The sequence below is a fragment of the Castor canadensis genome, chromosome 10, assembly GCF_047511655.1.
Source record: "Castor canadensis chromosome 10, mCasCan1.hap1v2, whole genome shotgun sequence".
Taxonomy (NCBI): Eukaryota; Metazoa; Chordata; class Mammalia; order Rodentia; family Castoridae; genus Castor; species Castor canadensis.
The window spans coordinates 120,347,333-120,368,247 of NC_133395.1; the positions used below are offsets into that span (position 1 = coordinate 120,347,333).

At 41.8% G+C, this 20,915-nt stretch overlaps 1 protein-coding gene across 4 annotated transcripts in view; it reads left to right on the plus strand.

Annotated features, from left to right (window-relative positions):
* Ptprg (protein tyrosine phosphatase receptor type G) overlaps nucleotides 1-20,915 on the plus strand; it is a 658,629-nt gene that overhangs the window by 583,740 nt on the left and 53,974 nt on the right. For 2 of the 4 annotated variants that reach the window (XM_074044097.1, XM_074044096.1), the window contains exons 14-15: nucleotides 8,907-8,993; nucleotides 20,498-20,589. In XM_074044097.1, the coding sequence (XP_073900198.1) occupies nucleotides 8,907-8,993; nucleotides 20,498-20,589 (179 nt within the window). Of the gene's footprint in view, nucleotides 1-8,906; nucleotides 8,994-19,243; nucleotides 19,872-20,497; nucleotides 20,590-20,915 lie in introns of those variants that run through there. The other 2 variants (XM_074044100.1, XM_074044099.1) reach the window with 2 other exon arrangements.

Genomic DNA, 20,915 nt, shown 5'->3' on the forward strand with positions numbered 1-20,915 from the left:
GCATGTGAGGGCTTGACTGGTGTGATCTTTCTGGTTTTCTTGCTGCCTCTGGCATCTGCTATCTGTGTGGTCCTCTCTAAGGCAGGCCCTTTGACTGCTCCCATGTAGTGACCTCTGGCCCATCTTAGATTTAGATTTCTCTAGCCCAATGAAAAGAGATTTTCTTTAAGAATTCCAGTTAAGCCTCAAGATGGGATCTTTTTGGGTTTTTGTTTATTTTTTTCAGTACTAGGGCTTAAACTCAGGGCCTACACTTTGAGCCATTCCACCAGCCCTTTTTTGTGGTGGGTTTTCTTGAGATAGGATCTCTTGAACTGGTTTCCTGGGTTGGCTTTGAATCATGATCCTCCTGATCTCTGACTCCCAAGTAGCTAGGATTATAGGTGTGAGCCACTGGCACCTGGCTAAGGTAGTGTCTCTTAAAACTGACTTAGGTCATTGATCCATCCGCAGAGTCTTCTGGTGGCCAGTGGAACAGAATATGCTTGTTAGGCTTAGGTCTTAATGTTTACCTCTATAACCTAGAGGAGAGGTCAGTGTCATTGCTAACAAAACCATGGACTTAAAGCTGGCTTGAGGTGGATTCCCAAAGAACCATCCAAGCCCTCAAAAGGCAGCTAGTTTAGATGGTTCAGCTAAGTGTACTGTGTTTTATGAAATGATAAAGGTATTCATACTGTTGCATGGATATGTAGCTTTCTACTATTTATGCATTGTATGTCCCTGCCATACACCGTTGGGCTTGGTAACTCAGGGATAAAGTCCTTTGGCCCTCACGGTGCACTGGGAGAGACTTGAGTAACTATAGTAGAGTTCAGAGAGTGTTTGGAGAAGGGTAAGCCCAAGTTGAGCTTCAGTCCAGTTTGGGAGGGAGGTTGAGATCAGGTAAATCTCCCTGGAAGATCTGACAGCCAGGCAAGTATGAGCCAGGGGAGGAGGATGAGGCTGGAGAGAGAAAACCTGGCCCGTATATGTGGTTCTGTATCATAAGCAGCATGTGGGAGCAGAGTGTGGGACAGCAGGGGCCAGATCAGGAAGGCATCGGTGCCACCAGAAGGGGTAGGTGCCTTGCCCTGAGGATGAGTGAAAGGCACTGAAGGAGCAGAAGGTGCAAGACTGTAAGGTCCAAGAGTATCACTACTGTGCAGTGGTTAAGGAGGAACACAGGTAGGTCTATAATTAAAGCCAACTTCTCCCACTTTCCACCTGACAACTCCAAAGGGTGAAAACTAGCTCTGGGAAGGTGAAAAAATGTGTTCATTCTGTGTGTAATGCACACATACTGTATACACACAGATATGCTGTGTATTAGTGGTAGTAAAATTATATGGGACTCTTGACTGGGAAAAAAAAATGGTCTGAAAGGGGCCTTAGGGGAGGTGCCAGTGGAAAGCAGGTTGAGCAGAACTGCCTTAGGCAGAGAGTCATTCACCAGCCTCAGTTCCCTCATCTGTAAAATAGTTAAGAAATGTGCCTTTGAGTTCAAGTGACGTTCAGTGTCAGCTGTGGGAACTGCCTGTCCCCGTGCCTGGCAGATAACAAATGTCCAGACATTTGCTGTATATATCTGCATGCATAGATTTGACCTTAGAGAAAGACAGAAATGTAACTATGGGTCCTGGTGTGCCTATAAAGCAGAGTTTTTTAAATAAATTATTAGCATGTAATAGTTGTACAGGGGGATACATTGCAATGTTTACATATGTGCTTACAATATATCTCAGTTAGACTTACCCCCTCTATCTTTCTCCCCTTTCCCCCTTCTTAGAACAATTGTAACAGGTTCCATTCTTCTGTTTTCATATATGGATACAAAGCACATCCTCCATACTCAACTTTATTCCCCCTTTTCTTATGCCCGTCTCCTCTCGCTGGTACCCACTCTCTGGAGAAGATCTATTTTTCTTTCCTGCCCTTCATTTTTTTTAAGTGAATATTGATGGTCCAAGGGGGTTTTACCTTGGTCTTTGGCCTGTATATATCATGCTTTAATTAAATCAACCCCCATTACTTAATCTCTATCTCCATGCTCCTAATATTCACCAGCATCCAGTACAGTGCATTATTTTGTATTCATATATAGATGGACTGTTTCAGTATTTTTCATTCTCGAACATTAGAAAGAAGCTTTTAATGAAAAAAGTCAATGGTACAGATCTAAATAAATGTTGCTCCTGAGATATCATCACATTGTACCCATATGCAGTTTCTGTGGCATAAAACAAAACTAAGATGTATTTTAAAACACATACATAAATATCACAATGTATTCCACTGTAGAATATATATTAATAAAATGATAAATTTTTAAAAAGTACTTGAAAAGAACCTTTGGAATCTCCTTCCAGAGTTCATTCTTTTGAGTGTTCCATTGTGCAGAGTATCCTAGAAATAGCTAAAAGTCATCGGCTTCGAGCTAAATATAGTATAAATGTAGGTTAACCAACTGAGCAGAACCACTCTGGGGCAAAAAAGGCAAGAGTAACAGTAAAGTTAATGAAATTGGGGTTTGGACGATGCTCCTAAAGTGGCTAAAGGCAATTCCAGAGGAGGACATCCCTGAGTAACCAGGTTAAAGACTGGATCCCAGTCCCCACCTGCACCCAGGGAAACCACCTTGCAGCCCACTGGCTAGCCTTATTTGAAGTTAGCAGCGGTAGCTGCAGCAGGCCAGAGGTCTAACAGCAGACAGGAGTTCATTTCTTACCCATGTGAAGTGTGACGGGGCCAGGAAGTCCTCCTCTACTGTTTGTCCTCTTCCTGGAACACCTCTCCCAAATTTCTGCAGTAGGGATAGAGAATTTGAGAGGCATCCAGCTGTCAACTGCTTGCACTGAAGTGGAACCTTCCATTCACTCACCCCAACCACAGATGGTCCCTCAATGATACACGATTGTGGGAGGGGAGCAGACAGGTGTCCATGAAGCATTGTCATGAGCGTCCTTAGATATTTAGGACCATTGTCAGCATATGTTTCCTAGAAAGAACCACCTTGGAGGCCGGTCATCTGTCTCTTTACTTCAGATTTGGCCCAGAGTTAAAAGTAGGGATACAGATCTCAGATGCAGAGTCGCACCGGGGACTATTTGAGCTACCTGGCAATAGGGGTCTGTAGAGAGATATTTCATTCTAGTATATTTAGCTGATGTTACAGGTAGGATACTACACTTCTCTTGGTCCTTGCAAAATTCTGCCTTGCTGCGATGGAAAAGCCAGAATCTGTAACAATGCAGAAGTTGCTATCAAGCTAGGAAGAAATGCATACGAAGTGATCGTGGACAAAAGGCAGGATGGTGGGATGAAATCAGCTAACAGTTACAGCCTGCCTCCTTTTGTAAATGGTACCCTGTTATGTCCCTTAAAGGTACTATAATTATTGCAATCCATGTTGTGGTTCAGAGCTATTGCCTATGATTCAGAGCAATTAACAGTAGTTCAGAGTTCTTGAAGATAAAGAAGAAATCAATCGAGTAGTTTGGAGTGTGCCATTTTGACCTTCTGAATTAATAGTTAGAAAGTGCATCCAAGACCTGAGTGCCCCCGCCTATTGTTTATCTGACAGTAATGTTCCTGAAAAGACGTGGAGCAGTGCAGCAGCTGCCACTCAGAGAGAAGAGGGAAATTTGGGGAAGGTTTTTTTCTTTTTTTTTTTTGCTTTGCATAATTTGAGGTAGATGCAGGGAGAGGAACTATGTGCCTGGTGTGCAATCAGTGTGCTCGGGTGTACACTTGTTTAACAAGGTGTGCTCTTAGAGAGTTTAGTTACTATGACCAAGGCATTAGTGTGCCTGAAATGATATTTTAAATTGGTTTTTTTCTTCTGGAATCCTGCAGAGTTGCCTTGACGGGAGCTCTCATCTCTATGGCAAGCAGTCTCACCCCCAAGATGACTTTGTATATCTTAAGGCCTGTATAGCCAGAAACCTTTCGTTGAATATTCTCCATCACAGGCAAGTGTTGAACAGTTTATGCATCCCTACCTAATTGGCATGTAAATCTCAAGGAGTAATTAGTAGTATTGTATTTATTATGCAGATCAGAAAACTCAGGCTTAGTAAGATAAGGTGATATGCCCAAGTCACAATATTGATCTTTGGTTAACCTGGGGTTGGAGGCCAGCCAATGTGACTTCATATCCCACTGCCTTAACCATGACAGTAGCAAGCCCAGGTGGGATGCATTTACTTCCTTTACACATTCTGCTTTTGTAGTATATGTTTTCATGTCAAAAAGACACTGCAAAGGATATACCTCAACTGGACCATCTCACATTAGTGGTCTACTTGCTTGGAAGGCCAGATAGAATGCAAACTGTGGTTTGAACTTTCTAAAGTCATTTGGAAGATAACATCAGGAACCAACTGTATTTTCTGGAAGCTGAATAATGAGATATCCGCTCACTTCTCATTACTTTGAGAAGATTTTGATGCTTACTAATCCAGCTAGTTCAGTCTGTCTAGTTCCAGCTGTTTCCTTGATGTTAAAGTTAGTATCTTGTTGACCATAATTCTAGCTTAGAAGAATAAAGCCACTTTGCTTCTCAGATTCAGAGAAATCTGAGCTAACTACACAGATTCTGCACCAGAGCACTGGAAACTCTTTAAGTCAAAATTGTGACATGACATGCTAAAGTTTGATATTAGAAAGATGTCTTGCTCTTATCTGATAAATTCATGTCCCTCTTGACTGCATGAGTAAATAGTGTGACAAATTCAGTCAACACCAATTTAGCCACACAGACAAATAGCAAAAAGTTTCGCTCTTTTACTCTGAGTCCCATCTCTACATTTTTCAGAAATTTTGCCATGTGTTGGTGCTTCCTCATTAAGAATGCTGTTCATGAAAACAAGTGAGTTTTGTTGACATTGCAAGTTTTCTCTTCCCTGAGTGTTCAGTGGGAGACAGTGTAAGGAATGCAAACCGCAAATGTGTGGGGCTTGTGTTAGCACAATGGAGGCTCAGGCAAACAAACAGATGCACGCGGAACTCAAGTGTGGACACGTGGCAACACGCCACTCGTGCTCGAGGGATGACTGACCACATGTGCCTCACTGGAACGCAGGTCCTCCTGTATTCTCACAGTAGTGACAATGACATGGAGCAGCTGTGAGCAAGCACGCACTCTAGAGCCATCTGCTCCTGCGGTCTACACTTCCACACTTGCTGGCTGGCGACTGGGTTTGGATTAGGTGTTGTCCCTTCTTGTGCCCCAGCAATCACAAAGGAGACCAATGTACAAGAGTGGCTTTCTCCTAAACACGTGACTGCAAAGGGATATCAGGGGAAACATGCCAATAAAAATCACCAGTAATGGTTAAATTAATGCAAAGTACCCATTCTTTCTTTTTTTTTTTTTCTTTTGATATTCTCCTGGTTGAACCCAGGGCCTCTCATGCTAACCACTCTACTACTAAGCTACACCTTTATCCCCAGCCCTTTCTTTAATTCTGTTTTGAGATGGGGTCCTGCTAAGTTTCCCAAGACTGCTCTTGAACTCAAAATCCTTCTGCCTCAGTCTTTTGAGTAGCTGGGACTACAGGCATGAACCACTACACTCAGTAGGTAATACATTTTAAATCCTCAAGGAGCTTCAGTGATAGGCAAGTCATAGGGAAGGTAGCATATCCTTGTCCCAGAAGAGAAAACAGTGTCCGGAAGAGGAAATGACTTATGTTGGATCAACACCTTGGAGGTTTTGGAGTTTCTCACACCTAGGATTTCTAACCTAAGACCTTTTATGGCTGGCCCACTTAACGCCTTCCTTCGTTCATTCGTTCACCACTTCTTACACATCTAGTTTATGCCAAGCACTGGAAATTCATCCAGGAGACTGAATTCCTGCCTTGCAGGGGCACACATCCTCATGGAGGAAGTACACAGGTAAATAAAGGTCATCCCATAAACCAGTGGTCTCTAGGTCAGTTTTATTTAGCTGACATGTTGTTTTTTAATTCTTGAACTATTTTGAAAATAACATCTGACTTAAACACAGCTGTCTGAGTTCTCTTGGTGAATTGGACGACCTGGGAACATTGTTCTTAGGTTCCCTTTTGACACCGTTGGGCTAGACAGAGCTGACCTTGTGGCCCCTTTTGCCAACCATCCTGTGTGTAATCTTACTACCATCCCTGGCCTCCTTGCTCTTGGGGATGGTCGAATTTGTGCTCCCCTGGGATGCAGTGGTGATAAAGAGAAACAGTGTGCTCTGCAAAGAACTTGACTGGGTCAGGGTACAGTGAAAAGGAGTGGGAGCAGGGAGGACTTAGAGGAGAGGATATTTGTGCTGTGGTATTTTTTTTACAGAACAAAGAAAAGGACAAATACTCTCTCCTCAAACCATCCTCCCTCCATGCAAAGCAAAGGCCACTTTTATGGCCTTACACAGGCTGTTCTCCAGGGGGTTCTACATCCCAAGTTGCTCAGTGTCCCCTTGTGCTAAGGAGGAGAATCAAAAGATAGATCCATATGAGAGTATTCTTAAGTCTAGAAAAACCCGAACTTCTAAGTCATCATTTTTGGTGGCTTTGCGGGATCACCTTTATCCTTTCTTCAGACATCTTTCACTAGACCAACGGTGTTTCAGGCATTTTAAATTTTCTTGTAAAACTGGTGACTGCCCATGTAACTCATCTCTTTCTGAAACTTGTATCTGTGGCCATGTTTCCAAAACTGTCTTTTTTTTTAATCATTAGGAATAATATTAACACACAGCCTCTCAAAACCTGACAATGTGTCAACCCAGTGGGGAGAACTAAAGCACATTTTGTGATGCCAAAATATGGCTTGTTTCTGAGAGTTTGAGTTTATGACATTGTGGTGTTAAAGTGTCTTGCTTTGCAATTCTACAAGGAATGGGGATAGAGAGGGTTGGGAGCCTTTTCAGGCTGCCAGCTGTTGTGGGAGGTGGGTACTTTTTTTTCCTTCTTCTTCTCCATCCCACTGTTCAGGGAAATCTAAGTCATGTGGCAGCAACGATCCCAGGCAACTTATTTATTTATTTATTTATTTTGCTCAATAACTGTTTCCCAAATGGCTACTGGGGCCTTTCAGAATTCAGGAGAGCTGTCAGTTGTTATAGTAACCGGCCCCCTGCTGTTGAGCTGGCTCTGAGATACCAGTCGAAGCTCTTGGAACAGCCTAACACACAGTCATTAGACAAAAGCAGGGATGGGATGCACAGCTAAAGGTTGCCATTTACACGTGCTCCACGGTCCTTAAAAGTCAGGACCAATTCTGCTTGCAAGTAGTGGATGGATGCATCTTTGAACCAACCTCACTTTTCAGGAAAGAGAAACTTGCTATGTCTCCAGACTATTCTTGGTCACCCCCTTTCTTTGACATTTCTCGGGATGCAGTGTCTTCTGTCCCAGGGTTGATGGTAAGGTGACTGAGCTCAGGTCACCCCTTGATCGCTGAGATATTAGTTATTGATCGTATGGCATTTGCTTCTCAGCAAAGTGTTGTCAGTTTACGGGTGGTAGTTTGAAGCGCCTGTGATTGTGTGTGAGGAGAAACTGTAGAGATAGCCGGCTCTGCTCCAAAATTCCCGAAAGAGTAAATCTGGCAGAATTCAGAGTAGGGCTAAGGGTTGAGAAAAAGTCTAAATATTTTAGGAAGCTGCAAATTTCAAGTTTTTATGAAAATTGCTAGAAACATTCCAACACACTCGTGATTTCTTCAGATTAATGTTCGTAGCCACACAGCATATTCGTGATGTTGGGAGGGCAGTCGGTGTAGTTCCAGAATGTTCTCAATAGAGGGAGACAGGAAGTTCTGAATTACAGCCATCCCTCCTTCCCCTCTCCCTCCCCCGACACCCCTTTCAGTCATCTTCCCAAGTTTGGGCTTTTCTAAATTTTGGTTCTTGTGCCAAGCACTTTTTACCCAATATGGCAGTCTAATAATTATCAAAATAAATGAAAGCTTTATGAAGGGGGGTTAAAAAAAAAAACCTAACAGGAATTTGAGGATGCTCATTCCTAGAAGGAAAAAAAATGGAGTGACTCAAAAGTGGGACTACCTATGTGACTTCACATTACTGTGCAGTATTCAACAGAGCTTCCCCAAAACAAAACAAACAAACAAAAAACCCCATATATTAGGAGTTTGTCTTTGCTGTTAGCAACAGAGTTTGTAGCACAATAGTAATTGTTTCACTGTGCAATCCTATAGCCAGGTTTAGGGGACAAAATATGATTAAATTGATACTTTCGATTGTTTGTGTGTGACAAAATTACATCTTTTAGGTCTATAGCCATGTCTCAGATGCTACGGTTATTTAAATTTTAAAGGGAAAGTAAATGTAGAACTTCATATATAGTAAAAACTTAGCACTTATTATCCCAGCTCCCCTGAGGTGCTTCTGCTGTGTATTCCACAGTCTGTATTGTGAATCAGGACAGTTTCCAGAGGTGACAAGAATTTGTGGGGAATAGACAAAACCCAAGATTTGTCCAATGGTAACAAATTCAGAGCCATTTGTGGCAGATAAAGGCCCAGATGTTAGATACTAGCCTAGTAGAACCTGCCAAGTTCTGTTTATGGCCATGGTATTTGAACCACTCTGTTTTCGAGGTCAGTATGTCAAGGTCAAAAAGCAGGTATCTCAATGAGAAGGTCATGATTGTTGGAACCCAGTCTCTGTCAACACCAGAATAATGCTGCCCCGTACTACACAAAGATGGCTTTGAAGAACAAAGTGCCTGTCTCTTACCTCAGCATCAGAGACCTTCCTAACAGCAGCCACCTTTGCATGTGGACGTCCTCTTTTGAAAATGCCCCAACCAAGGCCTGATGACAGGGATGTCTGTGTTCAAGGGGAGGGAAGGCATTTGTGTAGAACTCTAGGTGGCCAATTGAAAATACTGTCTTCTACACCTGTTCTCTTTTGTTTTCTGTCCATTTAGAGGGTGTAACAAAATAAAGTCCAAGGGCTTTCCCAGACGTTTCCGTGAAGTGCCTTCTTCTGGGGAGAGAGGAGAGAAAGGGAGCAGGTGAGGGGCGGTCAAGCTTAAGGGGGAAGTCTCGATGGCTGGGACTGCCTGCTGAATTTTTGTTTTGTTGCCATGGGGTTGAAAGTCTTGTAGACAGCAAATGCTGGTACTCAGCCAACTCCCAAAAGCAAGACTTGCAAATATCAATTCAGCTTGCGGGTAGCTGGTAGTAGTTACAGTGTGCCCTGCGTGTGCTTGCTTCGCTCTGTTTTGTGGGTTGGGGGTGGTGTTGTTTCTGGATTGATACTTAACTGGGGGTGCTCTGTGTTTGCGTGTTGCATCCATTTTCTTTTTAAAATTTCAGATGTTTGCATGTTTCAGAGCTTTTTTTAAAAAAATGCATGCATTTTGCCTTATAAGTGGAAAATATCTCTTAGAAACCTACATTTGTAGATCATTCAGGGATGAAGAGGAAGAATTAGGGAGAGAAACCATAAGAAAGGTGGACTTTAAAAAAAAAAAAGTAAAAGCATATGAGCTTTAAGTAGTTTGAATATTTGGGAAAATTATTGACCTGAAGAGATTTATAAGAAACAATTAGAAGTCATGACTGTACAGTCTTAATCACCACACTTGAGCCTCTTGATAATATTTATGTAAGGCTTGTTATAGGCAAACTGTGCTAATATTAATATTATATTCTTTTAGTATTAAGTAGATGGTAAGTAGTCAAGTTCAATGATCTTATGTCATTAGTAAAAACCTTTCTTACTTTCAATGAACCAACTGATAGAATTTACCTTTAAATCTTTACATGCAGTAACTTGTCTGTGTTGCGAGTAAAACTGAGTATTGAGATGAAGTTTCAGTTACCTGTCCACTATAATCAGAGATACCTATGATATCTGAGACTGTTTAGTATAGGAGTTTTGACAGATTAATGAGAAAGTCCATGACCTAGGTATCTTCTAAGCTGCATGGTACCATTTTGGCTTTGTAAAAAATGTAATGATTGCTGACACTGGTAATATAGTTAGTCTTCAGTCTCTTTTTACTTACTGAAGCTTTCAATTTCTAACACATTTTAAAAATTCCAGTGGTTAAAAACTGAGTTAGAAATCCCTCTTTATAGCTTTGATTCAAAGGTCTCATCCTAAGGGTCACTTGAAGGGTCACTTGGACGTCACTTGAAGGCTTACGTTTTGTACTCATTCCATTAGAATGTGCTTTTGACTGTAATACCTGAAAGAACTAGCATTGCCTCATAGACATCACAAAAACAAATACACATTTGAGTTCTCAGGCTCGCAGAAATGATGCCATAACCTGATAAATGATCCCTCTTGGCCCCCAGTGTGGAAGTTGTTTATTTTTACAATCATACTCTAGATCATAAGAGAGGTGCCTTGTGACTGTATTTTGTTACAGAGCAATCAGGCCGTCTGGTATCTTCTCTACTTCTGAGTGAAGGAAGCATGAGTCATTTTCATCTAGGTGTAGATTGGAAACCATCTTCATGGGAAATTAGTATTTGTAGAACCTACCTGATTGGAAATCATATAGTTTAATGTATTTTGGGGTTTGTTTGGTTTTTTTTTTTTTTCACAGTGTAGTAACTTATAAAGAAAAAAAAATAAAAACAAACTGATTCAGAGATATGGGTTGTCACTACAACTCTACTATTGTCTGACATTATGACCAGGAAGCCCTGTGAGCCTCAATTTCCTATTCTAAAAATAGGTCTGTTGGCAGCTGGGTAGGGTGACACACATCTATAATCCCAGCATTCAGAAGGCTGAGACAGGAAGATTGTGAGTTTCAGGCCAGCCTGGACTACATAGTGAGATCCTGTCTTAAGAAAAAGTCTATCGAGAGCTCCTTTTCGTAGGATTTGTGTGAAGAGGTACACATGTAAAATGCTTAGTGTGTGGGATTTGTTACCCAAAGGACAAGATGCAGCTGAGTGTCTGAGAAGGTAAGTTACTTGGCCAGGCAACCCTACTGAAGTGGCTGAGACCTTCACTTTAGCCATCTGAGTGCTGAGCAGTTCCCTTCTCTCCCTGCTCAGTGTCATGCTTGGTATTTCATGAAGGGAGACGTAAGCCAGCTAGAGATCCCGTCCTCAAGGGCTCAGAGTCTCAGCAATTCCCCACGATGGCCATTGTCTGCTCTAGTCCTCCAGAGCCTACCATTCCACATCTGCCCTTTGGGTTCCACCTCCACCAACCCCTACTTCCTCCCCAAGTGCTTCTGGTGCTGCCTCCTGACCCAGCTCCATGCTGCAGCTGCTCTGGAAACAGCCTTCTGGAGGGCAGCTGCCCCTACCTCTTCCAGGCTTCTGCCAGGGGCTGGAGTGGATCAGGGCAAGCCCGTACACCAGCCTCCCTGTCTGCCACTTTTGCCTCTTTCTGCCCCTCTCATCTCCCACCTTGGCCTGCATTTCCATCTGAAATGCGATCAGGGATCAGGAGATAAAACCCTCTTTAGGAGTGTTCTCTTTAGAAGAACCCTCCAAACAGTTACAAGAGCTGTCACAGAGTTCCAGCACACAAAGTGGATGTGTTAATATTTTGCCCCTTCTGTCCATGTTGCCCACTTTCACCCTCTCCTTGTTGGAGAGGTGACTGCCCCTGAGGTCTAGGGTGGAGAGAATTGCTAAAATCATAATAGTGGCTATAAAAGTGAACTCATTATTTCTCCAACTCAAGTACTAAAGTTTTCAAAATGGCTAATGGAAATGTCGAACATTTAATACAATGTGATATTTAATGCAATTCAAAATCAGGTTTAAAATGTCTATCCCAGCACCACCACCCACTCTGTTCCCTGCCTGCTCACAGTAGGGAGCCACCCTTGCTAGGTTATCCCATTCTTCCAGAAATAGTTACAGATATGAAAAAATAGGAGTCTCTACCCCTTTTTACACAGGAAAATACTGCATACACTCTCATTCACCTTGCTTCTGTTCACTTAGCACGATTTTTCTCCTTGCACATAATTTTACTATTTAACAAAAGCATGGTATATTTTTGTAGAGATGTGTCATGACTTATTTAAGCTAAGCCCTGTGGCTGTCAGTTGGGTTGTTCCCAATCTTTTGTTGTTACAGACAGTGCTGTAGTAAATAACTTTGTGTGCATGTCAGTTTGTAAGTGGGTAAGTACACATGTAGGATAAAGTCAAGAAATTGTCACATGGTCCATGTGTTGGAATTTTGGTAGGTGGTACCAACTTGCCTTCCATGGTGGGATACTGAGCTGGATTTTTATTAACATCATGAGCACCTGCCCATTTCCTACAGCCACTGTTGAGCATGTTGGCCTTTTTGGTACCCACATACTTAAAAAAAGAAATGATCTCTCAGTGCAGTTCCAACATGTTGCTGCCATTTGTCATATGTGAGGATGATACATTTGTTTTTCTTTTGTAAACCTTTTGCATATACCTTCTGTCCACTTTTTTTGTTAGTGTTTATTTCTAACCAAGAGAGAATGTGAGCTGCATTTTTTTTTTTTGCAATTTGTAATTTGCTTTTTAACGATGCCTAGGTGTTTGTTTGACTTTTGTGCAATCTAACTTTCTATATTTTATATTTTTTAGATTTTGAGCTATAGTTAGAAAGTTTTTCCATTCTGAGTGTATGTTTTTAAAAGCACTTTTATGAGTTCAAATTTTAATAATAAACTCCTTAGCCACTGAGGATTTAACCTGGTCAATAGTGTAATGTCAGCATCAACTCTTTCTTTCTAGGTGGTCCCAAACATGTACCTAACTAGATCTTTAAACTATCACTCTTATAATGCAGTCAGCCAGTACGTCAACAAAATAAAAAAGTTGCCAAAGGTTTGTACCATTCATTTTAGATAATAAATACTGAATAACAAGGAATAAAATAAGAATTTATGTCCTACCTCTTCCTCAAAATGAATCACATTAGACCATCTCACTGCCATAAACTGTCCCAAATCAGTGGGTGGGGCTTGTGTCAGTGCCCTTAAGATAGTGGCAGGTGAGGTGGCAAGTGTCCCTAGCCTCAGTCCCATTTGTTCAGAGCATTGCAGGCTAGGGTCCAAAGGTGAAGCATCTGCCTCAAAGCCTTCTAGGTATTAGCTGGGAGCCTGGGGAAGTATTGTGGAGGACTCATTTTTTTGGGGAGTCAACTGTAGTATCAAAAATGACAAGTTCAGGTTTTTGGTCTTGTCAGAAGCTTCTGCTATCCCATTTCCTGGAAAGGACTGCCAGCACCTCAGTCATTCTTAGGAATCTTAGTGTGAGGGTATATATTGCCTTGAGACCACTTTTGTGTTAGAATTTGTTAATTTCTCCCGCTTTCCTAAAGACATTAGCTGTAGGCAATCCAAGTCATCCAATGAAATTTTTACTGCAGAAATCAGATTTTTTTTTGTCACTTTTGCCTGTCACAAGAGTGAATTGGGACATCTCCTACCCTGTGTGAACTCCAAACTATCTTGGAAAACTTTCTCCTCATCTAAATTTAATATTTTTATCCCCTACCATGCCCCATCCATCTTCCCAGTGGTAAGCTTTTTTCTCTGCCCTTCCTTCTTTGCTCTCTCCATGTATCTCATAAGCCCTATTTATGGAGGTGTGACAGCCATATGCCCCAGAATTTCCAGGACAGTGAAACGTACCATTGAGTTCTCCCCTGACACATTCACATTTGTTGGAGCTCATGTCCCCTTTTATGGTTTGGAAAATATGCCAACTCAAAGTGTATTTTGGTTTTTGAATTTTTCTTCGTAGACCATCTCTTCCTGGGAAGACACTAGCAGTGTAAACTTGGTTGTATAAGCTGAATCACTTAACATGCAGTAAAGGAAACTGAACAGCAAGTGAGTTGTTGTATATGAAAAAATCTCAACTTAGAACTAAGTTGGGCTCTTTTCCAAGGGGAACCCAGGAGGATCTTCAAACAGATACTTCTCTCTGAGGGAAAGCCTGACTACACTCACTGTCTTGCCCTTCTATTGTTGAATTTGTCCCTTTCATTTCTAGACACATTTTGCCCTAAAAATCAATCTATGTCTTTTTTCACATAGCTCTCAATCACCTTTCTTTGAAGTCATGTGAGCGTTTCCTATTTATAAGAGGCTCTTATTCATACAAGGTTCTCTACAACAGATCCATTTACAAAAGTAAACATTAATGCAATTTCTGTTCTTGACAGCATGAAACTAAATGGGATTATTAGTGGGTGTGCCACTGTAAATTTAAATGAGGGTAGTCTATAAATCAGTTCAGATTGCTTAATTAATATTCAGCAGCCGCTCGGCCAACTGCCCACTGTAGTCTGCAATTAGAATTTTGCACTGCACATTGCCAGCAAACTAGCAGTGATGTGATTATAAAACCATTGAGCTTAATTTGAAGATAGTGACTTGCTTTCTGATCTCTGTGTATCAACATTTGGTGAGTTTGTGATTCTGAGTTTTCATACAGGTTTGGGAGCCGTATTAGGATATCCTCCCTTCCCAACCCATGGCAGCTCATGACACTCACAGCATCATGGAGGACAGTGTTGTCACAATAAACCAAGGACCCAGGATAGGAGTGTGACATCTTGTCAAAAAGGATGGACATAATGACCCCAGTGTCTGTGGACTTCTAAGACCCCACTCCTCACAGCGGGTTTGGTTGCCTGCCATTGGAGGAGTCTTTCTGATAAAGACAGCAGTGTTGAGCACCATTGCAGACATTTCAAGATTCTAGACTATCACTTTCCCTCTGAAAAGCACTGGTCACCTAATCAGTCCCAGTTTCTTGTCAGACAGGCAAAAAGAGAAAGAAGTTAGAAAATGGTTAGCCCATATCAAAGGTTATTTAAACGGGTACCTGGAAAAACAGGCTGCAAAAATGTGGTCATTCTGGGTGTCCTGCCTTAACATGTCAGGTTCCCTGGAAGAAAATGGATGGGGGAGAGCACTGGAGATCTAGAGATTTTTCTGCCTGTCTTTGTAGTTGGCTCCAGTTTGTGTAAAGAGTAAGTCTCTCTAACCGGAATGTGTGTTAATACTTAGAAGGCACCATCAGAGCAGCTGTGTGCCTGTGTGCCTTTAGTTAAGAGCAACAGTTAGACACCTCAGAACCTGCCATGTGCCAGTGGGGAGCTCAGGGACTTGAAATTGACAGCTGATGTGGGTCAGTGTTTACTACACCTTGATTAGAGATGTGCTGTGCTTTCTCAAGAGCAGAATTTTTTATTATTGAAAAGATCTCTGAACTAAAGCAGATACCTTAAAAGCAACTGAGGCCAATAGGAAAAGGGGACCAGGAACTAGAGAAAAGGTGAGATCAAAAAGAATTAACCTAGAAGGTAACACACACGCACAGGAAATCAATGTGAGTCAATGCCCTGTATAGCTGTCCTTATCTCAACCAGCAAAAACCCTTGTTCCTTCCTATTACGGCTTATACTCTCTCTACAACAAAATTAGAAATAAGGGCAAAATAGTTTCTGCTGGGTATTGAGGGGGTAGGGGGGAGAGAGGGGGGCGGAGTGGGTGGTAAGGGAGAGGGTGGGGGCAGGGGAGAGAAATAACCCAAGCCTTGTATGCACATATGAATAATAAAAGAAAAAAAGAAAAAAAAAAGATCTCTGTATCCTCAAGATAGCTCCCTTATTTGAAAGAAGAGAAACTTATTTTTAGAAATTTCAGTCCAAGAGAAAATGTTCATGACCATAAACCTACTCTATCCTGTGGACTTTGTAGAAGCTAGACTCTTGCATATATATGTGCACACTCCATGAGGCCATTAGATGCCATATAAATCCAGACCATGGGCTCAGGGAGTGGGCTTTAGACCAAAGGAGCACTAACCAGAATCCACACAGACTTGACCACGGTACCCTCTTGATGGCTTTCCAAAAGGTATGAGCTTATGTTGGTTTTCTAGAAAGGGATGGATGAATGAAGAATAGTAGAGGAAGCCTGTTTCCATATTGCCCCATTAGAACTTTCTATGGAGGGTTGGGGACATAGCTCAAGTGGTAGACAACACCTGCCTGGAGCTTTCTATGGACACATACAAATGTGTCTATTCTAGGTCAAGCGCTAGTGCGTGTGGAGGGTATTCAGGGGCTATGTTATTTCACGCATGTATACCCGTAAGCAGGAGACTGATTTAGGTGGCAAAATACTCACTCTATGGGAGGCATACCAGAAGTGCTTCCAAGTAAGGAAGCAACGGATTTCATTCTCCCAGTTCATTTTCATTCTGTCCCACATACCCAATGAGTTTGAGTCAAAGAAATACTGAATGCTGAATTGTCTCCTTTGTACCCATCTGAGAGTGTTCAGTGAACATTTGATATAACATGGTTTCTTTCTTGATGGAAGTGGGTTTTGGAAAGCTTCAAAGCACGGTGATTTCCAAGTTTGTTCCAGTGGCAATATACTGCAATACACTTTGAATTCAGGACATCAGAACCTCATGAACTATGCATCAAAGTAAATCCTAACACCTTCTTCATATTGATGATTTGTTAATAGAAACTAAAATGAATTTTGCTAGCAGACAAGTACAGCAATCCACAAGAATGATTTAAAAGGTAGCTTTAAAAGTGAAAATTGTCATTTGAAAATACACATGATGGACAAAAACATTTGATAAAAGAGAGAGTGGGGGAGGGAAAGAGAAGGATTGTGAAAGAAAGAGATTGAGAGATTGTGAAAGACTGATTCCCTCCAAAACACTAAGGTAGACTGAAACTGGGCAATTTCAAGTGTCAGAAAAGTACATAGTGCAAATGTGGGCTAGGAGAAGCAGATAACTAATATGGATTATCAGTAGGCAATCAGGATCAATGAAAATAATGTGCTACCTGACTTCTGTACCTGGGATAGCAAGAACTCTGGAAGGATGGAAAGTAAAAATATGGGGGAGAGGTGGGGTTATAATTTGTAGTTAAACTTGTATCTTTCTTTTTTATTCCAAACATGATCTTCTTAATCATTTTCCCCTTTTATGATACTTGCATAAACCTATTTGTTGTAAAGTAATGGTAGTGACTCTTCATGATCCTAGAAATCTGTTCCATGTAGGGAGGAGCTTGTAGTATAAGTTAGGTGGAAGAGAATGGGATCTAGCTAGAAAATTGAAATTGCATGCACTCCTGAAACTTCTGTCCCCATTCTGCCTTAGACAACACTGCCTCTTTAAACATAATCATAGGTTAGAAGTTTAGACATACTAAAACTTGTGAGTATTTTGCTTTTTCTTCCAAATTTCTGCCTTTGCTTTCTTTTTTCTTTAATTCCTATATATTGCTGAAGGTCAAGAAGCAAAAATTTCCATGGACTTCTCAAAAATGAGCCAATTAAAATACAATCCCATATGATAGTCAGTTGATTTTCCAGAATACAAAACCTGCAGTATAGAATTTGTACACACGAAAGGATCATCCCAGTGTTGTCAGGGTTCAGAAAGGTTGACAGCAGGGTCTGGCCCAGAGCAGACCTCCAATAAACTGTTATTGAAGAAATGAATTAAGTATTAACAGTGTTGTGTCTCAATGAAATGGAAGTTTGAGCACCTATCAGAAATGAGGGTGTTAACTGTATTTGTTATGAAGGAAATACATACATAGTCTGAGCACATTTTGTTATTAACAAATAAAGCAAGTCAGATACTGATGGCTCACACCTGTAATCCTGGCTACTTGGGAGGCTTAAATCAGGAGGATTGTGGTTCAAGGTCACCCTGGACAAATAGTTTCCAAGACCCCATCTTCAAAATAACCAGAACAAAATGGACTAGAGGTGTGGCTGAAGTGACAGAGCACCTGCTTTGCAAGCACAAAGCCCTGAGTTCAAACCCCAGTCTGACTAAAATAATAATAGTAATAATAACAACAATTAAAAACCCAGAAAATGGGCATTTGCCTGAATTTACATCAGATTACAGCAGTAGCCTCTGGTAGGTCTCCTTGTTGCTCTATAATCCTCTGCTCTCTGGGCTTAGTTCAAATGCCTCCTCCTCAGCAAAGTCCCTCCTTCACCTCGTCACTCAGCACCACAGCAGTCATTCTTCTTTGCTTTCTTCACAGCTCCTGACCATTTGGAACTATTTGTTTACATGTTAAGTCTCATGAGAGCAGGGTCCTGTCTATCTTGTTTATCATTCTACTCCCAACATCATTGAAGATGATCAAGAAATAGCCGATAAATAAATGAGGAAAAGTGTAGAAAGATATGCCCCAAAATATGTATAGGAATTATCATGAGGAGGAGGATTTTGGGTAATGTTAATTGATTTTTTTCCCTCTTTATTTATATTTCCTAATGTCTCAGCAAAGGTTACCTGTTCTTTATGTAATTCTTTAAAATCACTCCAGCGCTTAGCCAGACTGAAGGAGTGGTTTTAAGGATTGTAGACAGTTGCAGAGAACACATTACCTGCACACACGATGCAGTGCAGTGAATGCTAAATAAACGTTTGCTGATTGCACAGAAACCTTTATTCTAGGAGAAGATTCCACCACCTCAAGGTCTGCAGCTAGTGGCTCACCCATGTCTTTGTGTGGGTTGAAAATGTGTGACATGCAGCAAGGTGCAGGTGCACAAAGCCTTGCTCTTGGATTTCTGACTCTCATCCCCAGTTGTGCGCTTGTCTCTGGCAATCACAGAGTTATTTAACTCCAGGGAAAATCCATCATAAATAGCAGCCCATGGGACCCAGGCGTGTGTACACACTGCATTTTTCTTTAAGGAGAATGTGTGTGTCACATGTAACTGGCACATGGGCTGGACTGTATGCTTGTCTTCTAGGAAAAAACCCTGCATTACAGTATGTTCTTCCCCAGGTCATTTGAACTTGATCAGTGACGTGGCCAGTAATGGTTCTATTTGATAACAATTTTATGTTTTAGAAACCTAATAGACATAGTAATTATCTTAAAATATGGACCAGCCTTCCTTCCTTCCCCCCTTCTCTTTTTGAAATAGTGTCTCACTGTGAAGCCCAGGCTGGCCTTGAACTCTGGATCCTTCTGCTTCAGCCTCCCAAGTACTGGGATTGCAGGTGTGTACCATGATGCCTTATCCAAATTTTAGGTAAAGGCAGCTAGGCAAAGTGATGAACATTTGTTTTCTTTCTTTGTTACAAATGCCAGGCAATTCATAGAAAGAGTCATTTTTTCCTCAGTGCTGTACAAGGTATGTGTCAAGAGTCATTTTTGTTCAGGATGCCCTAGTGATCTCAAGGAACAATCCAGATTGATTTTAGAGTAATATCCAAATGTGTACTTGGTGAGAGCTCCTTGCCATGTGAAAACAGACACTGCTCAAAGCGAAGTGCTCCATCCTGTGTTGTGTGATCCTTTTGATGGCTTCTGGTAATCGTAGCCCAGTAGAATACTTAAGACAAAAAACTGTACGACTTTGAGGCCTCCTTCTTCCCACAGCAATCTTCTTTGGTTTCTAGAGTGGCTTGATTTTTCTCCTAACCCATCTTTGACTTCCTAGAAACATCCCAGGGTACTTTTGATGATATGAGGCCTGTTTGGCCCTGGTAGTTGAATACAGACCCCAGGAAAAGCAAAGCTGTAGGGTGTGTAGATGTTGGTTGGCTGAGACACTGAGGAGTGGGGCTGAGCCCAGTGACACAGAACAGCAGAAGGATGCCGCCTGCTTGGCTAAAAGGCGCAGCAGTAGGGCCAGCTATTGTAAAGCCCCTCCACCACATGAACAGGGACCCTTCTCTGGTCACAATAGCCATTCACGCTGAGCAGCCTCATTAAATATTCAGCCTGTGCTTCCGGCAGCTCATTAGGGCTGCAATGAACAGTGACGTGGAGGCTGGGAAGCCAAGGACCGGCCAGCATCAGTAGCAGAGGCTGAGTGAGCTGCCGATGGCTGTTCTGTTCCCTGCTTGTCCTGTGATGACCAGTGTGTGCTCCCTGCTTTGCCTGAAGTACAGGTAAAAACGAAACCAAACTGAAAACAAGCAGATGACACTTGAGAACTTCTATCCTTGTTTTAGAGGTTGTCTGGCAAGGGCTTCTGATGTTGGCACGCTGGCTCCCTTGAAGCCCCCCTGACCTCTTTACAGAGCTCGCTGAGGCTTTGGGGGCCTTGGCTAAGCACAGACATGCTATTGTGTAGTGGGGCTGTTTGATGACTCCATTTGAGGGGGGTAGGAGCATGGTTTTGAACTTGGTGCTGAGGGTTTAGAATAGTAAATGTGTGCTCTGTAACCTGTCAAATGTAGAAATATGTGTGTGTGGGGGGGTCCTAGTGGTTTATTGGAGGAGTTTACTCTGTACCAAGTTCTCACATACTAGAGTGGCTCAGGTCTGTCTGTCCGTTTTCACTGTCAGGTTGGACGTGTTTATATGAAAAAGATAGTTCTCAGCAGTTTTGATGTCCTCCAAGGCTCAGTGCTGTCCTTGTGTCTTAACTACTCTCCCATGGCTTTGCCATCAGTGCTGTGTGATGGTTAAAAGCTGGGGAATTTTGTGAAAGGAGATTTGGAAAATGATGAACTCGGGCAAAGGTGTATTTCTGTGGTTTCACAATTTGTGTGTTTTTCTCGTTTCCACACAGAAAATGTTTTCAGACTGCTCACTTCTATGTGGAAGATAGCAGCTCGCCGCGGGTGGTCCCCAACGAAAGTATTCCTATTATTCCTATCCCAGGTAAGCGAGGTGCTGCTCTTACTTCCGGGGGCTTGTTTTCTAGTTCGCTTTGTTTTATGTGATAGCCATGACAAAACAGTATGTTCATAGCCGTTTACAACTTGCCACGTCTAGAAGATCCTTACCTAAGGGCAATTTAATGAAATCTTTGCTGCTCTGCATATCTACAAAGTAATAAATCCTCTTAAGAAGAACAAATAACCCAACTATAAGTTATTACAGAATAGAATTACATGTAAGAAACTAAAGTAACAGTAAGAAAATGGAAAAACAATAATTGTACTTACAATCAACTTGGATGAAATTTCATCTGAATGAGCATTTTG